Source organism: Erpetoichthys calabaricus, chromosome 5, assembly GCF_900747795.2.
Source record: "Erpetoichthys calabaricus chromosome 5, fErpCal1.3, whole genome shotgun sequence".
Taxonomy (NCBI): Eukaryota; Metazoa; Chordata; class Cladistia; order Polypteriformes; family Polypteridae; genus Erpetoichthys; species Erpetoichthys calabaricus.
This window is the reverse complement of record NC_041398.2, coordinates 61,527,285-61,549,965: the sequence shown is the minus strand read 5'-3', so window position 1 is coordinate 61,549,965 and position 22,681 is coordinate 61,527,285. Positions and strand designations below refer to the sequence as shown.

Below are 22,681 nucleotides of genomic sequence, written 5' to 3'. Positions count from 1 at the left end.
TGAAGACTTTGGAGTGGCCTAGTCAAAGTCCTGACCTGAATCCAATTGAGAAGCTATGGCATGACCTTAAAAAGGCGGTTCATGCTAGAAAACCCTCAAATAAAGCTGAATTACAACAATTTTGCAAAGATGAGTGGGCCAAAACTCCTCCAGAGCGCTGTAAAAGACTCATTGTAAGTTATCGCAAACGCTTGATTGCAGTTATTGCTGCTAAGGGTGGCCCAACCAGTTATTAGGTTCAGGGGGCAATTACTTTTTCACACAGGGCCATGTAGGTTTGGATTTTTTTTCTCCCTAAATAATAAACACCATCATTTAAAAACTGCATTTTGTGTTTACTTGTGTTATATTTGACTAATGGTTAAATGTGTTTGATGATCAGAAACATTTTGTGTGACAAACATGCAAAAGAATAAGAAATCAGGAAGGGGGCAAATAGTTTTTCACACCACTGTATTACTGCTTTTGTAATCTCTTATTATAACACCAAAACTGATTCTTGCCAACTAGGTTGCCAGATAACTTAAAAAAATATAGTCCTGTTATCTCTGTCTAAAGCTGGTGTTGCACTACATGACTTCAAGCTGGCGACCATGTTATTCTTAACAAATGAAGCTGCAGGGTCTTGTTGCTTTAAGGATGCTAGATTACATGACTAGGAATCACAGGGCATAATACGTTACATGACACCTTCAAAAGTTTTCAGCGTGGTTTCTAATTTCCTGTTATCGTAAGCTAACTGCCCTTTGACAGCCAATAACTTGTACATTTCCAGGTATGGTAAGTTCAACCCCTGTCTTTGGACATTTTTTTTTTTTTAATTTTTATTTTGTTGTGGTAATTCAACTCCTACTCAAATCAAATTTTACAGATGAGCCTTCCTTTTGTTTCTGCTGGCCAAAACGCTTGATTTCATTGTGACCCATTGAAGAGCACTGTGACGGAGTCACTAGGAATGTAGTGCATGACTGGCATTCATGGAAGCTTGCTCTTATTGTCCATGATTCGCTAAGATTACGTACATGAAGTCTAGGACTAAAAATAGTTGGAAGACTCTTTTAGTGTGACAAAAAATTATGTGGCATAGTAATTTTAATATTTACCGGTGTAATTAATGGTTTTCGTTCTTGCTTATTCCTCCTCACAAGGGGGTAGATAATTTTTCAGAAGCATTAGGCACAAGCCATGAACTGATCTTGGACAGGATGTGTTACATTTACATTACAGTTGTATTTCTCATTAAAAACAGTTTGCTGCAAAATTGGTGCACACTATAAAAATAACTTTATAGTTTTGAAATTCAGAAAAATGAATGCATATCAGATTCATGTAATTTCAAACTGCATTGAATTTTGTTTTGTTTTGGAAAAGTACTATGGTAGTGCTCACTGTGGAAAGTGGTGTTATATACAGTAATCAGGAGGGTATAACTAGGTAGTTCAGTTGCCTGGGATTAATGTTTTTTAAATCCAGACAACCAAACTTCAGACTCAAAGATCAGCTGCCTACCAGACATTTTGAATCTTTGGTCCATGCAATATTTTCCTAATTAAAACCTGTTTTAGTTAAAAAAAAAAAAAAAAAGATCATGTATGATCTTAACTTGGATGCTGCTTTTAAAGACAGGTGCTTCTAGTGCGCCAGACTGCTGTAACCACTGTCTAACATGCACATACCCACTAGTGAGCAATACAGTGAAATTATACAGCGAGTCTTTAAAGAGAAACAATAGCATTAGCTTGTATTGCAGCCAGGGTACTGAGGGCATGAATGCCAAAAGTTAATCATATCCTCCCATCGCTTATCTTATTATAAATAAATAAAGGAGAGGTCAAGACAAACCATTCCCCTACTACTTCAGTACCAGTTTTAAGTGAAAGGAATCCTAATTACAAGCAGCATTATAACAAAAATAGAAAAAAACTATACCATACTGTATGCAGAGGCCATCCAGAAACCACACGCAAGTTGTCCATTGTTTTCAGGCAGAAGTAATTTTAATTTAGGTTTCAAAAAAATAAAAAAACACAATAATATTGGACTGTTTACTATACTAATCAGCCTGCAAGATCTAACAAATGCTGCTGCAGTGCAGAGTCCTTTCATGAAATGAAACAAAATGTATACTGATGCAGCAGGTAGCCTTTTTCAACTAACAAGGCTTGAATTACCTAAAATATTCAGCAGCTTGTTGAACACATGTGTTGGCTTGAGTGTTTTAGCAGTTACTTCATCATTGAAGATAAGTGTGCCGTACTTTTTCTCAAACTGTAATTTGGCATTCTGTTTTGTGGCTGAGTAGTGGTTTGCATCTTGCAGTGTGGCTTCTGTATATCTGTTCATGACATCTTCTGCTGATAGTAGCCTCTGACACAAACACATCTCCCTGTTGAAGACTGTTTCTGATCTGAAGGACAGGCATTTGGGTGTTTTGGGTTTTTTTTTTTTTTTTTTTTTTATAACACCATATTGAGAATTCTGTCATTGTAACTGCGTTTTTCCAAAGTTCAGCAGCTCTAACTTAAAAAATGGAATTCAACAAAAGCCTGATGTGCAGAAATGATTCCACAGACAAAATATCTTCGTTTTTAAAAGTTTAGTTAAGTTTCAAAGTAAAACAGTTCATACAAAAAAGAAAATTTAAAATGGCAAAAAAAGGGAAATTCTTGTTAAGAAAAGTTCTGTTCAAAGCTTAAATCTTGTTATATCTCAAATCATTACTATTTGCTTAACATTTCTGAACCATTTCAAAACATTTCTGAACCATTTCTAGATGGTCAGAAAACTGTATGCTTATCCCATCTCTGAGTAGAAAAGGGGTCTTTCAAGTCCCTGATTACTGGGACCTGTTCTAAACATAACTGGACTTATTATCACACTGTTTCTCAGTTATAGCAAGAAGGTTCTATCTCTTACTATCTTATAGGGGGGAAAAGACTATACCATTTCTATGACTATGGAAGAAATTATATTCTATTCAAATTAAGCAAAGATTAATATGAGTTTAACTCGAAATTTTAACTTTCTAAGATTGGCTCTTACAGTCATCGTCTTCCATTGGCCTTCCAATTACTGAACTCGCCAGTGTGTTCTTTCTTCTTAATCATAACAACTGTGGAGCAGAAGGATAAATCAAGGAAAAGAGTGTGTGTCTTGTAAACATTATGGAGGGAACTGTATAAAACCAAGAAAATAAAACTACGTATGAGTGTTTTTGCTTATTTCTCAGCTCCATGTTTTGCTGAAGTGCTAAGTTTTAGCAGAGTCAGGTAGTATATTTTTTGCTTTGAAAACCATTTTTTTAATTGATTTTAAACTATTTAAAAGTGTGTGTGTAATTTGGAATACTACTTAAAAAAAAGTGTACAGATGAGGCAGGAGGAAAGTTTTCTTCTACCTAATTACTCACACAAAAGTTAAGATTCTACTTCCTAAAATTTGACTGACATTGCTGCAGCAGTGAAGACAGTGCACGCTATATCCATTTGATTGCTTCCTGAAGCTTTGATTCCACACTGCCCAGGAGCAACATGTATAAACTGTGTGTACGCACAAAACTTTTGCATGTGCCTGTTACCATGCTCACTTCGAGATGTATAAAAACTAGCTCTAAAGCTACAGTATGCACATTTTCACAGCAGCCACGCTCCATGCGTACGCACTTTTGTGCTCAGTTTTGCAAACTGGCGGCACCCAACGTCAAAGCAGTGCTTCTGTTTCTGTGTGGTTTCCCTTTTTTAGATTCACATCTGTGACACAGGTTGTGTCAAAATATACTGAAATTAATTACATATCTTTACAAATTTATGGCACTTGATTGTAATCATTCTGTGACACTATAATGGTGCACAGAATGGCCAAACTATTCCAAATGCAAAGAGATGCTTTAGCATTGTTACTTAGTGCACCACTGAGAGTATTTTAACCTCTTTATTGTATGTGTGTGTGGTATTACAGCTGCACAGGTTGTGTCGTGAGCGCTGAGGATTACAGCTTACATCAGAAGATAGTTTCCAGCCTTGGAGGACATTTGCAGTACATGCTTCCTCTAGAAAGAAATCAACATCTGCATGGACTCCACTCACCCATGCCACAGTCTATTTGGACTTCTCCCATCCGGCAAACACTTCAGAGCCTTTCCTGCATGGACCTTGTGGCTCAGAAACGGTTTTATCTCAAGGGCTATAAACGCACTCAATCTGTTGCTTCCGGTAGAACTGTTTGTACTTATTACAATTACCTCACTGTAAACTTGCACTACCACTGTAATATTGCACAACCTGAGACACTTTATGAACCATTTGCACTATGTGCACTATATGTACATGTATATTGTACTTATGCTTTCATATTGTATATCTTTTTTTGTTTTTTTTTAATTTTTTTAAATCATCATTTTATAGGAAAATACGTTTATGGAGGCGTTGCATATTGAATCTCCTTGTACCATACAATGACAATAAAGGAATTCAATTCAATAGAAGAGAGCATGTATTTAGAGAGAACTCTAAGACGATTTAGATTTCCAAGAGCTATCCTCTTGCAGCTGTGTGCTGTTAGAATACTTGGATGTGTTCTTGATATCATTTATATGGTAAAATGCATTAAAGGTATGTATATTACATTTTACAGATAAATTGTTAACTTCATCTAAATATACTGTTGTTAATTAAACATGTGGGCACGATGGCGCATTGGTAGCTATGAGCTGGTCCCCCGTCCAGGGATTATTCCTGCATTGCTGTCAATGCTTTCTGGGACTGGTTTGACCATGGATGAATGAATGGAGTAATTAAACATGTATAGTGAAGACTTTTCTATGTTCCTTAAAAATTTTGAAGACTTGCCGTTTTAAACTTGCAGCTGCTTTTCAATTTACTATAGACACTTACTGCGCAGCTATTGGTTACTTGGAGAAAGAAAACAGAAAGACAGGAATTGGAGGTTGGTACATTTGAAAGATACAGTACTGCTGCAGTAATTCCATCCTGGGTCGTGCGTTAACAATCCCTGGACTGGGCACCAGCCCATCTGCTGTGCCACAGTGTCCCCACATGTTTAACACATTTTTTAATGTATTTCTTTATGAAAATGATATCAAGTATACATCTTAGTATTCTAAAATGTTCAGAGAGCTGTAATATCATGATGTAACATATTCCATGTGGCGATCACTGCCTGCACTCTCCTGTTGTTTAAGAAGCACGTAGTGATTAATGACTGGGTTGGGGAACACATAGAATACGAAGCATTTATTGTGACACTTTAGTTAAGATGGGATTTGAAAAACTCGAGTAAATTAAACAGATTCTAAAATTAAGTTTATGATGTTCTACTTTAATCACAAAATAAACTGAGATTAAAGTCAATATTTTGACTTTAACCTCAACACATACCTTTTTTTTTTCTTTTCTGTGTCCCTTTTTTAATTTTTTTTTTTTTTTCATCTCTGTGGTCCTAATGTGCTTTCGTATGACAATCACTCACCTTTTCATGTTAACTTTGATATCTGACCAGTTCTTTTTTTTGAAATTCTTCTTTTATATGTGCTTTTACCATTTGTTTTTTAACAAAAAACTGAACAAAAGGGGCTATTTATATTGATTTGTATATTCAAATAGGTGAAATTCTTTGAGGAACTGTTGGTGTGACTGTAGGCGCATGCATATGCGTTGAAATTCACGTTGACTGGGATTTACACAGGGGAAGTGCGTGGAAATTTTCTTTCGTGTTGTTTTATGCATCTGAATTTTTTGTGTTTACACATTTGTTTTTGTCCATACTCCATGTTTTAGTGTGAATTCTGTGGATGGCATTATACGGGTGCATCTCAATAAATTAGAATATCATCGAAAAGTTAATTTATTTCAGTAATTCAATTCAAAAAGTGAAACTCATATTATTTAGATCCATTACACACAGAGTGATATATTTCAAGAGTTTATTTATTTTCATTTTGCTGATTATAATAATTCTTTACATTTATATAACGCTTTTCTCACTACTCCAAGCACTCTCCACACAGGGAGGACCCAGGAAGCGAACCCACAATCTCCTTCCTGCAAAGCTGCAGCACTACCACTGTGCCACCTGTGAGGACAAATGGCTTACAAGTAATGAAAACTCAAAATTCAGTATCTCTGGCAATTAGAACATTACATAAGACCAATTAAAAAATCTATATTTTTAATACAGAAATGTTGGTCTACTGAAAGTATGTCCATGTACGCAGTCAATACTTGGTCGGGGCTCCTTTTGCATGAATTACTGCATCAATGCGGCGTGGCATGGAGGCAATCAGCCTGTGGCACTACTGAGGTGTTATGGAAGCCCAGGATGCTTTGACAGCAGCTTTCAGCTCATCTGCATTGTTGGGTCTGGTGTCTCTCATCTTCCTGTTGACAATACCCCATAGATTCTCCATGGTGTTTATAAAGGTCAGGCGAGTTTGCTGACCAATCAAGCACTGTGGTACCATGGTCATTAAACCAGGTATTGGTACTTTTGGCAGTGTGGGCAGGTGCCAAGTCCTGCTGGAAAATGAAATCAGCATCTCCATAAAGCATAGAGAGAAGTGTGCTGATTGCAACAGGTACACATGTCGAAAATGTAGACGGTCCTTGCGTGTGTGGGAACTGTTAACATTTGAATTTGATGATTGCATATAGTGCTTAACTGACCTCTCTGTACTATTTTTTCCTCTCCGTGTCCTGGAGTACAAAAGAAACCACAGGCTCTGTACCGATCACTTTTAAAATAGCTTCTGTAACCCCAATGTTAAAAAGTCTGGTCTTGAGCTGACAATCTTAACAACTTACGACCTATTTCCCACTTACTTTTTCGGATAAATGTTCTTGAGCGTGTTGTAGCCTTCCAACTCACCAATTACCTAACCTCTAATTTGATGAAACCCTTTCAGTCTGGTTTCAGGGCGCAGCACAGCTGTGAAACTGCTCTGCTACGGGTAACCAATGATTTGCTTATGGCAGCAGACTCTGGACAAACCAGCATATTAATTCTATTAGACCTCAGTGCAGCATTTGACACTGTCAGACATGACATTCTACTGTCCAGAATGGAGAACATGCTGGGTATCTCTGGCACTGCCCTCCAGTGGTTCAAGTCCTATCTGACTGATAGGCAAGAGTTTTAGTCTTGGCAACAGCAGATCCAGCTCCACGCCAGTTGCACAAGGAGTTCCTCAGGGCTCTGTCCTCGGCCCTCTTCTCTTTTGTATTTATATGCTTCCCCTTGGCCATGTTATTCGTAGCTATGGACAGGTGGCGCAGTGGTAGTGCTGCTGCTTTGAAGTAAGGAGACTGTGGAAGATTGTGGGTTCGCTTCCCGGTTCCTCCCTGTGTGGATAGCGCTTTGAGTACTGAGAAAGCGCTATATAAATGTAATGAATTATTATTTTTTTATTATTATTTTTATGCAGACGATACTCAACTTTATTTCAGTGTTAAAAGTGGAACTTCATCAGAGCTTTCCCAGCTCACAATCTGCCTCAGTGAAGTTCATACCTGGATGGAACAGAACTCTTTAAAATTAAATTGCAACAAAACTGACCTCCTGCAAATTGGGACTAAAGTGCAACTTAATAAAATTAGCTCCTTCCCAGTCCATCCTGGCGGTGATCTCATCAGACCTGCCTCAACTGCAAGGAATCTTGGTGTCATTTTTGATTCCTCCCTTTCTTATTCCGCCCACATAAACCACATTAAGAAACTTTCTTACTTTCACCTCCGTAACATATCCCGTGTTCGTTTCTTCCTCTCCTTTTCTAATGCTGAGAAACTTGTCCATGCTTTTATCACATCCCGCATCGATTATTGTAACTCACTGCTGGCAGGTGCCCCTTCTAATCTTATATCACAGCTCCAGCTTATTCAAAACTTGGCTGCAAGAGTCCTTACATGGACCAGCAGCAGTGAGCACATAACACCCATCCTGTTCTGCTGTCAGTGGCTCCCTGTGTCTTACAGAATCGAATATAAAATCCTACTAATAACCTACAAAGCCTTAAACGACCTTGCGCCAAACTACAATACATCAGTGACCTTCTCCATCACTATGTGCTGTCCTCCCACTAAGGTCCTCTGATTCTGGCAATCTTGTTGTGCCCCACACTAATCTACACTCCATGGGTGACAGGGCCTTCAGCTGTATAGTGCCCAGGCTCTGGAGTGACCCACCAAAATTAAGTCAGCTGACTCCATGAATTCTTTTTAAAAACAACTGTAAACTCATCTGTTTAGGAAGGCTTTTAGCTCTACTTGACTTTATTAACCTTCTCACAGTTTACCTTTATGTCAAGATGCTCATGTAACCTGTATGTGTGTGTGTGCTAGACCATCAATTATGTTGTCTGTTAGGCTTTTTTTTCTGAATTTACTGTCTTAATCTTCTTTATTTATTTGTTTGTACAGTGCTATATACTGTATACCCTGCCGTTCTATCTTAAACTCTGAAGTGCCTTGAGCATGGGAAAGGCGCTATATAAATGTATTATTATTAAAATGGATCTCTAATAGAGATGGTGTATAAAGCAGAGGATGCAAGAAATTCTGGGTTTCATGTAAAGGAGTTTGATAGTGATACTTTTGTACATTGTGCAGTATGAATTGTGGTTACCTCTGTATAGAAATTAAAAAATATTGCACAACATAAAAACATCATTTTTGAAGTATTTGGATTATTCCTAAATTTAAAAAAAATGAAAATATATACAGTAATCCCTCACTTATCGCGGGAGAGAGGTTCCAAGGCTGACCGCGATAACTGAATTTCCGCGAAGTAGGGACACCATATTTATTTAATTATTTAACGTGTATTTGGACATTTTTAAACCCTCCCTGTATTGTTTACAACCCACCCTTTACTCTATTAATAACAGGGACAACTGCTAAGCAATATGAAATCGGTAGATAAGTTTACACTTACTGTATAGCGAAGTACACATAGCTATATATGACGTGATGATTGTGATGAATATGCTGCGTAGTAAAAATGATGACGATGAAGGTGATAATCCCCTGAATGCAGTAGCAAGAACACGTTAATGCTGAATGAGTGAGATGAGACTTCCTGGTTAATGCAGCACTCCGTCGCTGAGCCAATCAGCAGCACACAGGAACTTAACTGCGTGCTCTGATTGGGTAGCTTCTCAGCCATCCGCCAATAGCATCTCTTGTATGAAATCAACTGGGCAAACCAACTGAGGAAGCAAATACCAAAAGTAAAAAGACCCATTGTCCGGAGAAACTCGTGAAGCAGCGAAAAATCCGCGTTATATATTTAGATATGCTTACATATAAAATCCGCGAAGTCGTGAATCCGCGAAAAGTGAACTGCGAAGTAGCGAGGGATTACTGTATTTCATAAAGAAATCATGGCACTGTGCTTAGCACTGCTGCGTTCACTTCTGTTGGGTTCATTTTTTTTTTTTCTCCCACATTTAAGTTGCATCGTATGATTGATTCCCCAAACCCCCCTCCCCCCCCCCCCCCCAACCCTTTCTCCAGAAACTGTAGTATTTTTCAAGGTGTACATGATTAAGTTTATCTGGTGATGAATCCTGGATTGACATTGCTTGCCAGAATTTGTTACTAAGCTGTATGGACATTAATAATTGTTATTTCATTGTCTATTTTTAATAAAGTAATTGAAGTTAACCACATTTTTTCTTGTGGAGCAGGAAACCTGCAAACACAGAAGTTATTCCAAAACTACATTCCTGTGTAAGTGGCAGTGACTTTTAAAAAGATAGCTCTCAAACCTCATAACTATTCTGTTTGTGTTTTAGAGGTAGGCTTGCTATTGAGGAAGTATTATTTTCTTTAGAAAGGTTTGTCCTATAGTTGATCAATATAGCAAAGAATTAATTATATACTGCAGTATCGCGTGGTTTGTTTGAAAGGTGCTATATCAAAATCCTCATTAATGTACCTCTAGGTTAAAACTTGTAAAACTTGCAAAAGACATCACTTACATATTCAGCTGCAACAAACCTCAGCCAAAAAAAAAATTATTTGACTTAAAAAATAACAAGATGCAAAGCATTTCACAATATTTTTCCCTCCCATGGTTAACTAACATGGAACTGCAATCATTGTATGAGAAACGAACAGTGCTCAAAATGTTTTGCTTTTGCTTATAAATGTACATTGTTTTTTTTAGTGTTAATTGCTTTTAGAATTTTAAATGCAGATATGGATATATTGACTGTTATCCATCTAAGAATCTTTAAGTATTCAATGTGAACCTCTGCATTAACATGTACAGTGCATCATGCAGTGCATATGTCTGTCATATGTCATTTGGTATGGGATTTGTAAAAGCAGTGTTAATGTTTGTGATGTACCAATTTTTTAGACTGACAGACATAGCAACCAAATGGACACACAGACACTGATCCTTTTCTTAAGGTGGATATTTAAATTATTCTAATCATAATTATTGGTGTTAAGATCTACTGGAAATTTAAGGACTTGGTCAGAGCTAAATTTAGACTTTATGCCTGTGTTTTTGTATGTTATGTGCCATATTTGAATGTTATAGGGTGTACTGGGGAATATTTTGATATCTGAATTCTGTATCGACAAAAGTCCAACAGATGTTAATAGCTTGACGCATGTTTAATCTTGAGGATATAAAGAATGGAAAATATCTAACTAAATACTATTGCTTAAAATCAGTTATTTGAAGCTTTCTTTTGTTTCATTTCCAATGTTCTAACCCCTCAGGTTGCTATTTTTTATATATGTATATAAATATGCTCCAGTAAAGATTTGTCCAAATTCCCTCTGTCTTTGATATCATGCTACTCCTTTTTTTCAAGGATTCCATTACTGCAAGTCTGTAAAATTCTTCCTTTATTCAACACCAATTATTTTGTTTTCCAGTAAAAAAAAAAAATGCTTCTTTAAGCACTTTTATTGCTTTCTGCTTTCTGAAACTAATGCGGTTTCCTCATTGTCTGTTAGTTCTTGGTCCCTCAAAGTAATATCCCTATTTTTATTTTCTTAATATATTTGCACAATGTATAATACGCTCATTCTTCTTTTTGTATCCCTATTTTGCCATGATATGGTTCTTTGCAAGCTTGATTTTTTTTCCCCTTGTTTTCATAATTGTGTTTTTCTTACAACTGTTTAAATTGATTATTTCTGAAATGCATTCTTAATACATTTGCTTTATTGTAACAGTTTCTTTCAGAACATTTTGATATATGAATATTTAGAGGTAAACCAATAGATACACTAAATATTTCAAAATCTCAAATTCTTTTGGTTTGATTGAAATTTGCAGTTGTAGAAAAAAGAAAATTAGGTGACTTTTTTTTTTAATATATATTGCCAGGAGTGGTGGCATACTTTGGTCAGTGTAAACGCTTGCTCAGATCAGTAAAGGAGTTCCCCCACAGATATTGTGGAAGAAATTTACAGCCAAACTCCCTCCACCCCTCAGGTGCCTCTTATAGGCAATAAACACAGGCAGGAGAAAAGTGTCAATCATTCTTCTTTATTATCGAAGTCTTGCAAGAGGTAACCCTTACAAGAGTGCATGCACCTTTTATTAGCAAGTGTTAAAAAGGAGGGGCACCTGTCAGGCTCTATTTCTATACTTCATTGATTAGATCACAGTTCCAAGGAATTCATCATTACATAATCAGAAAACTTAACATGATTGGTTATATCCAGTTGCTAACCGGACATAACAAAACATCGATACCTTAAATAACCACATTTAACCCGGTCCACTAGGCTGATTGACAGTCCTGTTAGCTTAAGAGAACGTGACTGTTTTTAGATGTTAAAGTATGCTACATGTAGGACACGCACGTTCATTTTCATCCTGAATGCTTTGTGTGACCATATGTTTCCTTCTTAGTTCATCAACAAGAAACTTAGCCTGAGCATAACAATAGAGTAACCAGCACACTTTAAAAGATGACTTTTTTTTTTAATACCAAGGCTTGCTTTTCGTATTTTGCTATAAAGTTACTTAAATTGCCTTTTCTTAATAATTCAAACCATTATCATAATATCAAAATAACACCTTCAGCCTTTAAGTATAACCTCAGAAGAATGTAAGACTCAGAAAATCATGAAGCTGTGTTCTTTTGAACAGTGCATCTGCATCAAATGCTAGGTGCACATCGAACCAGTGTTTAAATTCAACTCCTACAATATGATATATATACGAGGTGGACATTGTATATAGTTAATAATATTTCTTTTCAGCTGTCCCTTCCTGTACAGTGTCTAAAATATTCAGTTCATTGCATGCACCTCGTAAATGTGCAACCTATGAACATCAATGCCATATATAATAAGTTAAACCACGATTGAGCACATCTTACTTTTGATGTAAACCGTCCTAAACTTTATAATAGTAAAATATTTAATATCAAAGTGTTGCATGCAAATATGATTGAAGCTACCATTTTTACAGGATATGCTTCAGGGAGAAATTATATTTATGCCCAAAATTTCCATTATTCTTTCTAATTACCTGTTTGAATTAGAAAAGAAAAAAAAAAGTAAAATAAAATTGTTTTGCAGTGAACATCAACAAAACCCAAGTCAATAGGAAAAGCAAGAGTTTTTCTAGGCAGGAATGTTTTACTCATGGGCATTTATATGTAGCCTGTTAAAAAGTAACAAGCTTCATCCATCCATCCATCCATGTTCCAACCCGCTGAATCCGAACACAGGGTCACGGGGGTCTGCTGGAGCCAATCCCAGCCAACACAGGGCACAAGGCAGGGAACCAATCCTGGGCAGGGTGCCAACCCACCGCAGTAACAAGCTTCAGTGAACTAATATTAGTTCGGGGGGTGGGGGGCAAGGGGGAACAAATATTGTATACAGAAAAGTGCTCAGTTACTTACATAGTGCTTCTGATACGTCAGATTAGTCCTCTGCACTATAACTGAAGCTCACTGTCTTAGGAAATTTCCCAGGTGATGCCAGGTAGTGCTTGTTTTATTCCACTCCTAAAAATTCTATGCCTTTTTTTTTTTTTTTATACATCTAACATGAGAATAAGCAAAAAGCATGGTTTATAAATGACATTTCTATTTCACTCAGCTATTACTTTATGTTCAGTTACCGGTGTTCAGATTCAGCGGGTTGGAAAATGGATGGATGGATAGCCCATTATTTATTCTACATTTAATTAATTTCTTTTTAACCATTAAAAAAAATTGTTATTGCATCGTGACGTAGTTGGGGAAAATTATGTTGTTGGAGGCCCCTTTCAATTCCCAGCCCAAGAATGTACTGTATGCCTTCTATTATGTACATAAGAAACATGTATTTATGCAGCATTATGACATATTTTTGTCTGTAAGAACATCAAATCTACTTTACATTCTTTCTCTGCTATTCTTAAAAATCTATTGACTTATTCCTATGATGATGATACTGTTTGTTTAACTTCATGCAGGAGTAAAGGTAACTAGGTTTTTCAATGAAATTGATTAAAAAAAAATTGAGAGTGTAATATTTTCATATTTGTCTGTATTTTAGGGGCCAGAGTATCATGGAAGTGCCAGCCAGCCCATTATAGCCAGTCCTAAGTATTGTCCTGGAGTAAATAACAATGCTGGGTATCAGTGTGAAACAGGGCACTGCTGTGGAGAAACAGGATGCTGTACATACTACTACGAACTGTGGTGTAAGTTTTCCAGCATTACTTGCTGCTTGTGTGAAGTAATCATTTTTTGTTTTGGAGATGTAACCCCAATAAACTTACAGATCATATATTAAAATACTCTCCCTATCCGTATTCAAACATTGTGTTACATTATTTCAATGACTGGTAATTTTTATACTTTTTGGTTTATGATAGTTTCCTAACTCCTGAAAGTTTTTTATATTAATCTATTTTAAGGGTTAATGTTTTGAGCTATACACTTAGGATAATGTTTGTGGAATGGTTGATGGCATGCTGGGATCTATTCCACGGCTAAGTTTAGTAATCATGTTCAATTGAGAGCTCCTGGTGGATAAATGAACCATGAGACCCAGTCCAATATACTGCTTATGACAATTGCTTCTTCACTATTGTACTTAAAAGGCAAGGACTAGTGGTTCAGTTGAACTATGTTAGCAGGACTGATCTGGAAGGATAGTGCTTTTGCAGTAGGGCACTATTTAACATTCTCTAACCTTTTTTAACTGCATTTTCTTCTATCACTGGGTACTATGCAGTAAACAGATGAGGATACGGCAGCAGTTCATCATAATTGGGGCTTGGAATCCGGCACGAGATTCTGGGTATTCAGCGTAAATATAGTAGTTCCTGCAAATTCGGATTCTCCACGTACTAATTTCATGCACATATTTATTTGGGAAGCAGTCTTGCTTACTTTGTTGCAAGAATTTTCAACATTTTTAATTACTATTTTGTAATTGTGCTGTATTTGTTTTGGAATTTAATTTTTTCATTATATTTTGTTAAGCTTACACTTATTAGATTCAGCTGCTTTTGAATGCATCATTTCATATTTTCAGTGGAACTGCACATCAGTAGTCAAAGACAATTGAGTGTGATGACTTTTGTTTAAAATATGCTTTACACGAAAGTCAACTAAACTTAATTATGGTGAAGGCTAAAAACAGGCAGAAGTGTATTCTTGCACAGATTTCAATATAAGCATTCTAGAATTTGACTTGGAATGTTCCATTAATTGGAATTTAGTTTTGTTCCTTTTTGTTTAACAAACTGACAGCTACCAATTTGTCATTTCTTTAGTTTGTGGTGGACTGGTTGCCTTTAAAACTCAAAAGTAAAATCAGTTATACACAGAAAAAGATGAACAGTGCTCAAGGATAACCTTCAAGATAAGCAGCTGTGGCAATGGCTGTCACCTCTCTAACTCTGAAAAGTAGGGTAATCTAGCAGAAAAATTAATTTGTAATATACCATGCCCTGTGATTTACATTTTTCACCAATACATTCCAACATTAATACATTCTGTTATGGTCTTTTAGAAATGTACTTTGGTTCTTGCAACAGTTCCTGGTAATCTCAAAGCAAATACGATGGGGAGTCAAGCTAAAGTTAAAAAATGGGATTTATTAGAAAATAGAACAACCTTAACAAAACTGATAATGTCATTTATTAATGTGGTCTTCACCCTTCCCAATGCACTTGCGCCCCCTGCCTGGAAGTGCCTGGATTCCAGCAGAATGAAACTCGAGAAGGGGGGAGACTACATTGAGAAAGGGATATTATCAATTTTGTTAAGGTTCATTCCATTTTCTGATAAATCCCATTTAGCTTGACTTCCCCTTGTATGTTCAGTGGCAAGCTAAAAAAAAGTCATAAATATTCACAAACCCAGTTACTCCATGTTGAGGAGCAGGCAGTGAGAGCCTATCCTGGCAGTACGGGGCAAAGGATTAGGGCCTGAGCAGAATTCAAGTCCATTGCAGGGTTCACTCACACACATTTACACTCACATTGGGACTATTTCACGAAACCTACCAGGTTTCAAGAATGTGTGAGGAAAACTGAAGTACCCATTAAAAAAATGAAAAATCACAAGACAGGGAAAACATTGTCTCTGCAGAGTTTGAATCGGGTGCTGGACTTGAACTGAGTATGTAGGATCTGCAAGGTGAAAATGCTATTCATTGTGCATTTAAGCTTAGAACTAATTATATTTTAACTAAATATCTCAAACGTCTTAAATTAACAGCATTCACACAGCCTTATATGGATTGCTTAGTCCCCTTAAGGTTACAGAAAATTTTACTTTTGAGAAGAAAACAATAGTGTGGATGAAAAATAAACTTTGTCCAGTTTTTTTTTTTTTTTAACAAGTCTGCCTTTTTGGCTAAATAGGAGTGGAAATGTTTTAAAGACTGGCTGATTACTCTACTCAAAATTGTATAAACATCTGTAAACATCACAAAGAAGAAGTAGTACAGTAATCCCTCGCTACATCGCGCTTCGACTTTCGCGGCTTCACTCTATCGCGGATTTTATATGTAAGCATATCTAAATATATAACACGGATTTTTCGCTGCTTCACGGGTTTCTGCGGACAATGGGTCTTTTTACTTCTGGTACATGCTTCCTCAGTTGGTCTGCCCAGTTGATTTCATACAAGGGACGCTATTGGCGGATGACTGAGAAGCTACCTAATCAGAGCACACAGTTAAAGTTCCTGTGTGCTGATTGGCTCAGCGATGGAGTGCTGCATTAACCAGGAAGTCTCATCTCACTCATTCAGCATTAACGTGCTACTGCTTCAGGGGCCGTGTCCAAGCGCCAACAGAAGATGCAAATGATTGCAGAAAAGGTAAAAGTTTTGGATATGTTGAAGGAAGGGAACAGCTACACCGCTGCAGGACACCATTACGGCATGAGTCCACAATTCTTTTTATTTAAAAAGGAGGAAAAGCATATAAGATCTACAGCCGCAGTGTACTTTAACCAGGGCGCAAAACGAGTTGCAAGTGGACGTGATAAGGCAGTAGTCTGGATGGAATCTGCTTTAGGGATTTGGATTGAAGACTGCCAGAAGAAGAACAACGGCGATGCTACACATTCACCTGAAGAGGCTCCTTTAGAAGAGCTGTAACGCTCTCCTTTGTTGTGCAGTAAAATTAAACTCATTGTTATCAGACAAGTCGTCGTGTCATTGTTGGTGAGTAACCATAATTAATTATCTACGTACAGTACTTATTACATGTACATAGTTTAGTGTCACTGTACACACATTTTACTGTATACAATTTTTCTTGCATTGTACGTATTTATTGCTGGTGGCCTGTCTGTCGTAATGGCTGTAACATATGTGATATCGGAGACGCTCGATATCTTTAAAATAATATTTAGGTTTTACTGTATGTAAACTGTGTTTACATACATAATTTCCACGAATCTTACCTAATATCTAAGAGAATACAAAGGATTTATGCTGTATAATTGTGCGGGAAATGTTTATAATAGTGTGGGAGAGTTTATAAGGGCTTAAAATATATAAAAAGAACCATATGAACATATGGTTTCTACTTCGCGGATTTTCACCTTTTGCGGGGGGTTCTGGAACGCAACCCCCGCGATGGAGGAGGGATTACTGCAACTGTAATACGCCAGGCATTTTTTTTTTTTTTATTTAATCAATGTGCTTCTTCAGCCGTGGGCTTTTGACTCAACCCATGAGTCTGAAATTCCCCTTTGTGTTAAGGGGACTTCCCTCTCTCCCCCCCCTTTTTTTTTTTTCAAAAATGAATTTCAAGCCCTGATAGTGAACACTTATGAATACAAACATGGTTGCTTTCACTAAGGGCTAGTTTAGAATCACCAGCAGTGATGGTGGAAGTACTCTAAAACAATTTCCTTAAGTGAAAATACAAATAAAAGAGCAAAGTACACTCTAGTGAAAATCAAAATACCCCCGTAACCTTTTTACATAAGTAAAAATAAGAAAGTACTTGCTTAAAAATATACCTAAAGTAAATGTACTTGCCAAATGTATTCCCCGATTCCCCAGTATAATATGGCTTTAAGTGTGCCTACTGAATCTACAGTATATTGTGTCAAATTCAAAAATGGTATAGGCTATGCCATGTTAATTAAGAGTGATACAGATTATGCTGATATACATATTAGTTTAATATTATGTTTATATATTCTGTTTAAAACAATTCCAGTAATAAACTGAACAAAACGATTAATACTTTCTAATGTAGATGTGTTGTTACCCTATTGTACTTCTATTATTATGAACAAGAAAATTATCAATGACAAAGTTCTCCTTTCCTCTTGTTTGAATAATTAGATCTAAATAGAACGACTCATGAATTAGACTGGTGGTACTTTCACTTACACTTTAAACATATAAATGAAAGAGGCTGACAGCATCACACATTAGAGCAATCCCTTGCTTAAACCTCTTAAGCAGAAGTTCTTTCACTTTTTAATCTGAGTACCAAAATTAGAAAATCTGTACTATACTGGGACCCAAGAAGAGGATGATTATCATAGTGACAACAAAGTCAAGAGACCAATAACAATGGCCATACAATAAAAAAGTACATGTTTTTGTTTACTTTCAAGCATAATTCTGTCACATGAATATTGCTAAAAGAGAACTAATGTTTTGGTAAAACAATACTGTTTATCCATACTCCAAATTTGTTTATTTAGAGCAGCGTCATGCGGCAGCTGAGCCTATCTGAGCAACCATTTGGGACAAAGCAAGAGCGAACCCTGGACTGGATGCCATCCCATCACAGGGTGAACACACATACACACTGTCAAACTAGGGTCAATTCAGCATCAGCAATCCAAGTAACCTGCATTTCCTTGAATGGTGGGAGGAAACCCACGTGAAAACAGAGAGCACCTGGGGCTTGAACCTAAAACAATTATCATTCAAAACAGGAACACAGTTCTGAGATGTATCACTGGCAGTGGAAATGCTTAGTTTAAGCTTTAGTAAAGCTAAGAGAGAGAATTACTTGGATGTGACTTGAAGATATGATGATTTCTGAAAGCATAGTATGAAAGTTCAACTTAATCATTTGACTCACGGCACTAGCTAAGGAATAAAATAGTTTAAAAATTTAAATCTTCTTCTTTCGGTTGCTTCCGTTAGGGATTGCCACAGCGGATAAAAATTTTAATTAATCAATGCTGCTTATTTACCTTGACTTAAATAACATCAAAAAGTGTTTTTCAAATGTGTTTCACCATTAACAGTATTTTTGCAAACAAGGTTGCGAATATTTTAAAATACTCCTGTTATCATTTAACAGTTTATTTAATGGAGGGGGAGAATGCTAAATACTAAAAATATATACACTGTGTTCTTTATTTGGGTGATGGGATAATCTCGCCGAATCATTGAACAGTCCAGTTTGAAATGTTTAACTGTGCTGACTAAAAATGTGCTGGATGTCTACTGCTTGTCTTACCCTTTTAATATTTTATGGTGTGCTTGCACTTTTTATTAAAAATAAAGTCTTTCACACTGCTAATAGGTTGTTGTTATTGCACTACTTTAAAATGTGACAAGAAGGAGTTCTTCCTAACCAATGCATGTTAACCTTAATACTTGCACTTGTTGCAGATTTAGATACAATGTATGCCGTAAAGGTGAACAAGTAATGAGGAACCAACCAGTAGTTCATGGCCACTGAAACTTCATTTAGTATAAAATACTGCCAGAGCTCTAGCTATACACCCTCACTTTACTGACTGATCCCTCACAAAACCCAGCAAATTGTCACATCCTGGAGTCACATTTGCTCTTTTCATGTTAACATTTCAAATTAGCACCACAGTACCTTCACCTCACAAGCTTATCTGTCATTTCCTCCTCTCTCCACCTTTCTTATACGTGTCTTTGCCGTGGGTCTTCTCAGTTTGATTGTTTCACTGTTTGTAAGATGGAAGGAGGGAATACTTACTGTATATTTTATTGCCACAGAAACTAAAGCCTTCCACGATGCATCGTTGGAATGGTTTCACATACTGCACTGCTGCAAATAGTACAATAAATAGTGCAAGGTTTATAACTTAATGCAGAAATGGACAAACTTGGTTAATTATACCTCACAATTATGTGACGACCCATCATAGACATGTCCGTGACCCATAGTTTAAGAAGCACTGTTCTAATCAAAAGAGACTGGCAGCATCACATGTACATTTCAGCACTCCAGTGGCACTCTATTCAGTCGATTCCCACGATTCACTGAAAAGAGTCCTTCAGAAAGAATAAGACCATCATGTGTCTGTAAAATGCAATGCATCGCCATGTACAAATGTATTGGACTAGAAAGTAGAAATATTTGATCTAAAATGTGGAGTAAAATTCAAAAGTATCCACAGCTAAATCTATTCAAATACAGATTTATGCAAAAATGTACTTTAGTACAGTAACAAGGTAATTGCAGTATGTAACTTTTCTGCCTAACCAGGGTGTCATTGGGGATGTCAGGAGGAAAACCAATGGAGACACTGGGATAACATGCAAAACATCATAGAGAAAATGAATGGGTATGAGATTTGAATCCACAATGATGGAGCTGTGTAGTGTGGCCACCTCACAGATTCATCATACTGTACAGAGGAGGCTAGCTTCTATGAAATGGAATTTCACGTTACTGCCAGAAAATGCCCTCTCATTTTCTGAAGTTGACCAGTGTGGGTAGCTATGTGTTGGTGCTGCAGTATTGCAGGGTGCTGTGTAATTGGAAATTTGAGATAGTGGATAAGTGTCTGTCTTCATTGTGACTGTGGATTGATAACAGAAGCACACAGTTTTATGTACTTTATAAATTGTTTGGACTGGAATGGCAGCTGAAGTGTTCAGAAAGGTATAACTAACTATTCTGCATATCCTACTTGGAACCTATGTTGCTCATTTGGAGAAACCTTGAGGAACGTGATTTTTTTTAATAGTGTCTTATCTCTCAAGAGTGAATGAATTGTTACAGGAGGAATTATAAGAATGCTGTGATGGTAGTGTGATATTCATGAGAAGCACCAAGCGTGAACACAACATTGTTCAGAAGTAGAACGCCTTGAATTTAAAGGTCAAGTACTTCCTTTGTTTCATGACTAACTGATGTGACTGTTTTATATACTCGGCATATACTCGGATAAAGTGAAAGCTGAGGTATTAGCTCATCAGTTGGGTCAGATATCTGATTTTCTGCTTGTGGCTGATATTAACCTGAGTAGCGAATAAGTTTGAGATTGATAATTTTTCATGGTTTGATTCAGAATGTATTGAGTACTGTTTTGGGTCTGGTAAAATAAATAAGACAAGAACAATGTATTGTTTCTTTCACATTCATTTTTTTCTTTAACACTGAATTTGTGCACAGTTTCTTCATGCACTTTGTGTTGGAAAGCAATGGAAAAGCCCTTTGTCATATTTAGCAGTAAAGAGTAGAGTTTTTATTGCTTGCTGCTTGCAGCCTTACTTTTAAAACTAAATACAGTAGCCCCTGATTATTCTGCCCTATTTTACCAAGGATCTGCATTATCCAAGATCAACCTGTAAGTGTAATATGTAGGGCCCTATGAAATCGGTTTTATTTTTTCACAAATTTTTATTTTTTTTTATTTGTTTTTCACCGTTTTACCTTAATTCAGATTTTTAATGTTTTTTTTAAAATTATTTTTATTTTACTGTAAGTAGCAACAGCTACAATAAAACAAGCAATAATGAAATGCCCCTTTATATTCCTTTTAATGAAACAGCACTAGCACAACTGAACCTTATTTTGCAGTTCCATTCATCAGGTAGGAGCCCATATTCTCTATGATGCTGTATGCTGAGACTGCAGTAGGACAGTGAGTGCCCTGCAGAACTCCCTGTCCTACCGCATCATGGAAATTATAGGGCCCTAAATATGCTACTTTTTTATAATTTTAAAAGCTTTGCTGTGAATAATGTACTGAGCATGTTAATACCATGCTTGTAACCTTGATTGTACTGATCAAGCAAGGACTGGAGCTCTGGGACAAAGCCGCATTTTGCCTTGATATACCCCTAAGCTCCATAGTTAAAAATTACAAATCAAACAATTCAGAAGTGATTAAAGAGCACATTGTATCCTTTAATTTAAGGGTATTTACATACATTTCAGCCATACCATATAGAAATGACAACACTTTTTGTACGTGGTTCCCCCCAGACCCCCCCCCCCCCCCCCATTTCAGAGCACCATAATGGTTGGGACAGTTGGTATCACAGATGTTTGTGATTACTCAGGTGTGTATCATTGCTTCATTAGTGCAGACGTAAGATACCTAGGCTTGGTTCTACTCTTCAGAATCTGTATTTGCCGTTGTTCAACACAAGGGGAAGAGCTGTGCCAATGAAAGTCAAATAAGCCATCTTTAGGCTGAAAAACAAGAATAAAACCATTACAGACATCGGGAAAACATTAGGATTACCTAAACAAAATGTCTGGAGTATCATGAAGATGGAAGAAAGCACTGTTGAGCTCCGTAATCGCAAAGGAACTGGTAGGTAACAGAAGACCTCCACTGCTGATGATAGACTTTTTCTTTACCATAGTGAGGATTCTTCTATGTGACAGATTGGAAATTGTCTTCAGGAGGCAGATGTTTATGTGTTAGAGACTACTATCCACAGAAGACTTCATGAACAGATATACAGATGCAGTGTATGATTTGTGAAAAAGTATTTCAAAGAGCTTGTACAATTCTGGAAAAAGGTCTTGTGGACAGACGAGACAAAGATGAACCTGTATCTGAGTGATGCCAAGAGCAAAGTGTGGAGAAGAAAAGGAACTGCCCAAGGTCCAAAGCATACCCTCTCATCCGTTTAACATGGTGGGGGGACTTGCACATGTATGGCTGCCATAGGTGCTAGCATGCTTCTCTTCATTGATTTATGTAACTGTTGATGGCAGTTGCACAATGAATTCTGAAGTGTATAAAAACTTGTCTGCTTAAGTTCCTGTTAATACGTCTAAACTCATTGGACAGCACTTAATCCTACAACAAGTTAATGATACCAGACATACTGCTAAGGCAACACAGGAGTTTGTCAAAGCTTGAAAATGTAAAAGTCTTGAATGGCCAAGCCAGTCAACCAATTTAAATGCAATTGAGTATGACCTCAACATGCTGAGGAGAAAACCTAAGGGGCCAAGAACCAGAAACCAACAGG

General features: G+C 36.8%; 1 protein-coding gene across 1 annotated transcript in view; it reads left to right on the top strand.

The window, feature by feature from the left end:
• si:ch73-290k24.6 (WW domain binding protein 1-like) overlaps positions 1 to 22,681 on the top strand; it is a 51,157-nt gene that overhangs the window by 4,674 nt on the left and 23,802 nt on the right. Inside the window, exon 2 of the mRNA XM_028801564.2 lies at positions 13,536 to 13,683. Coding sequence (XP_028657397.1) covers positions 13,536 to 13,683 — 148 coding nt within the window. The remainder of the gene's footprint in view (positions 1 to 13,535; positions 13,684 to 22,681) is intronic.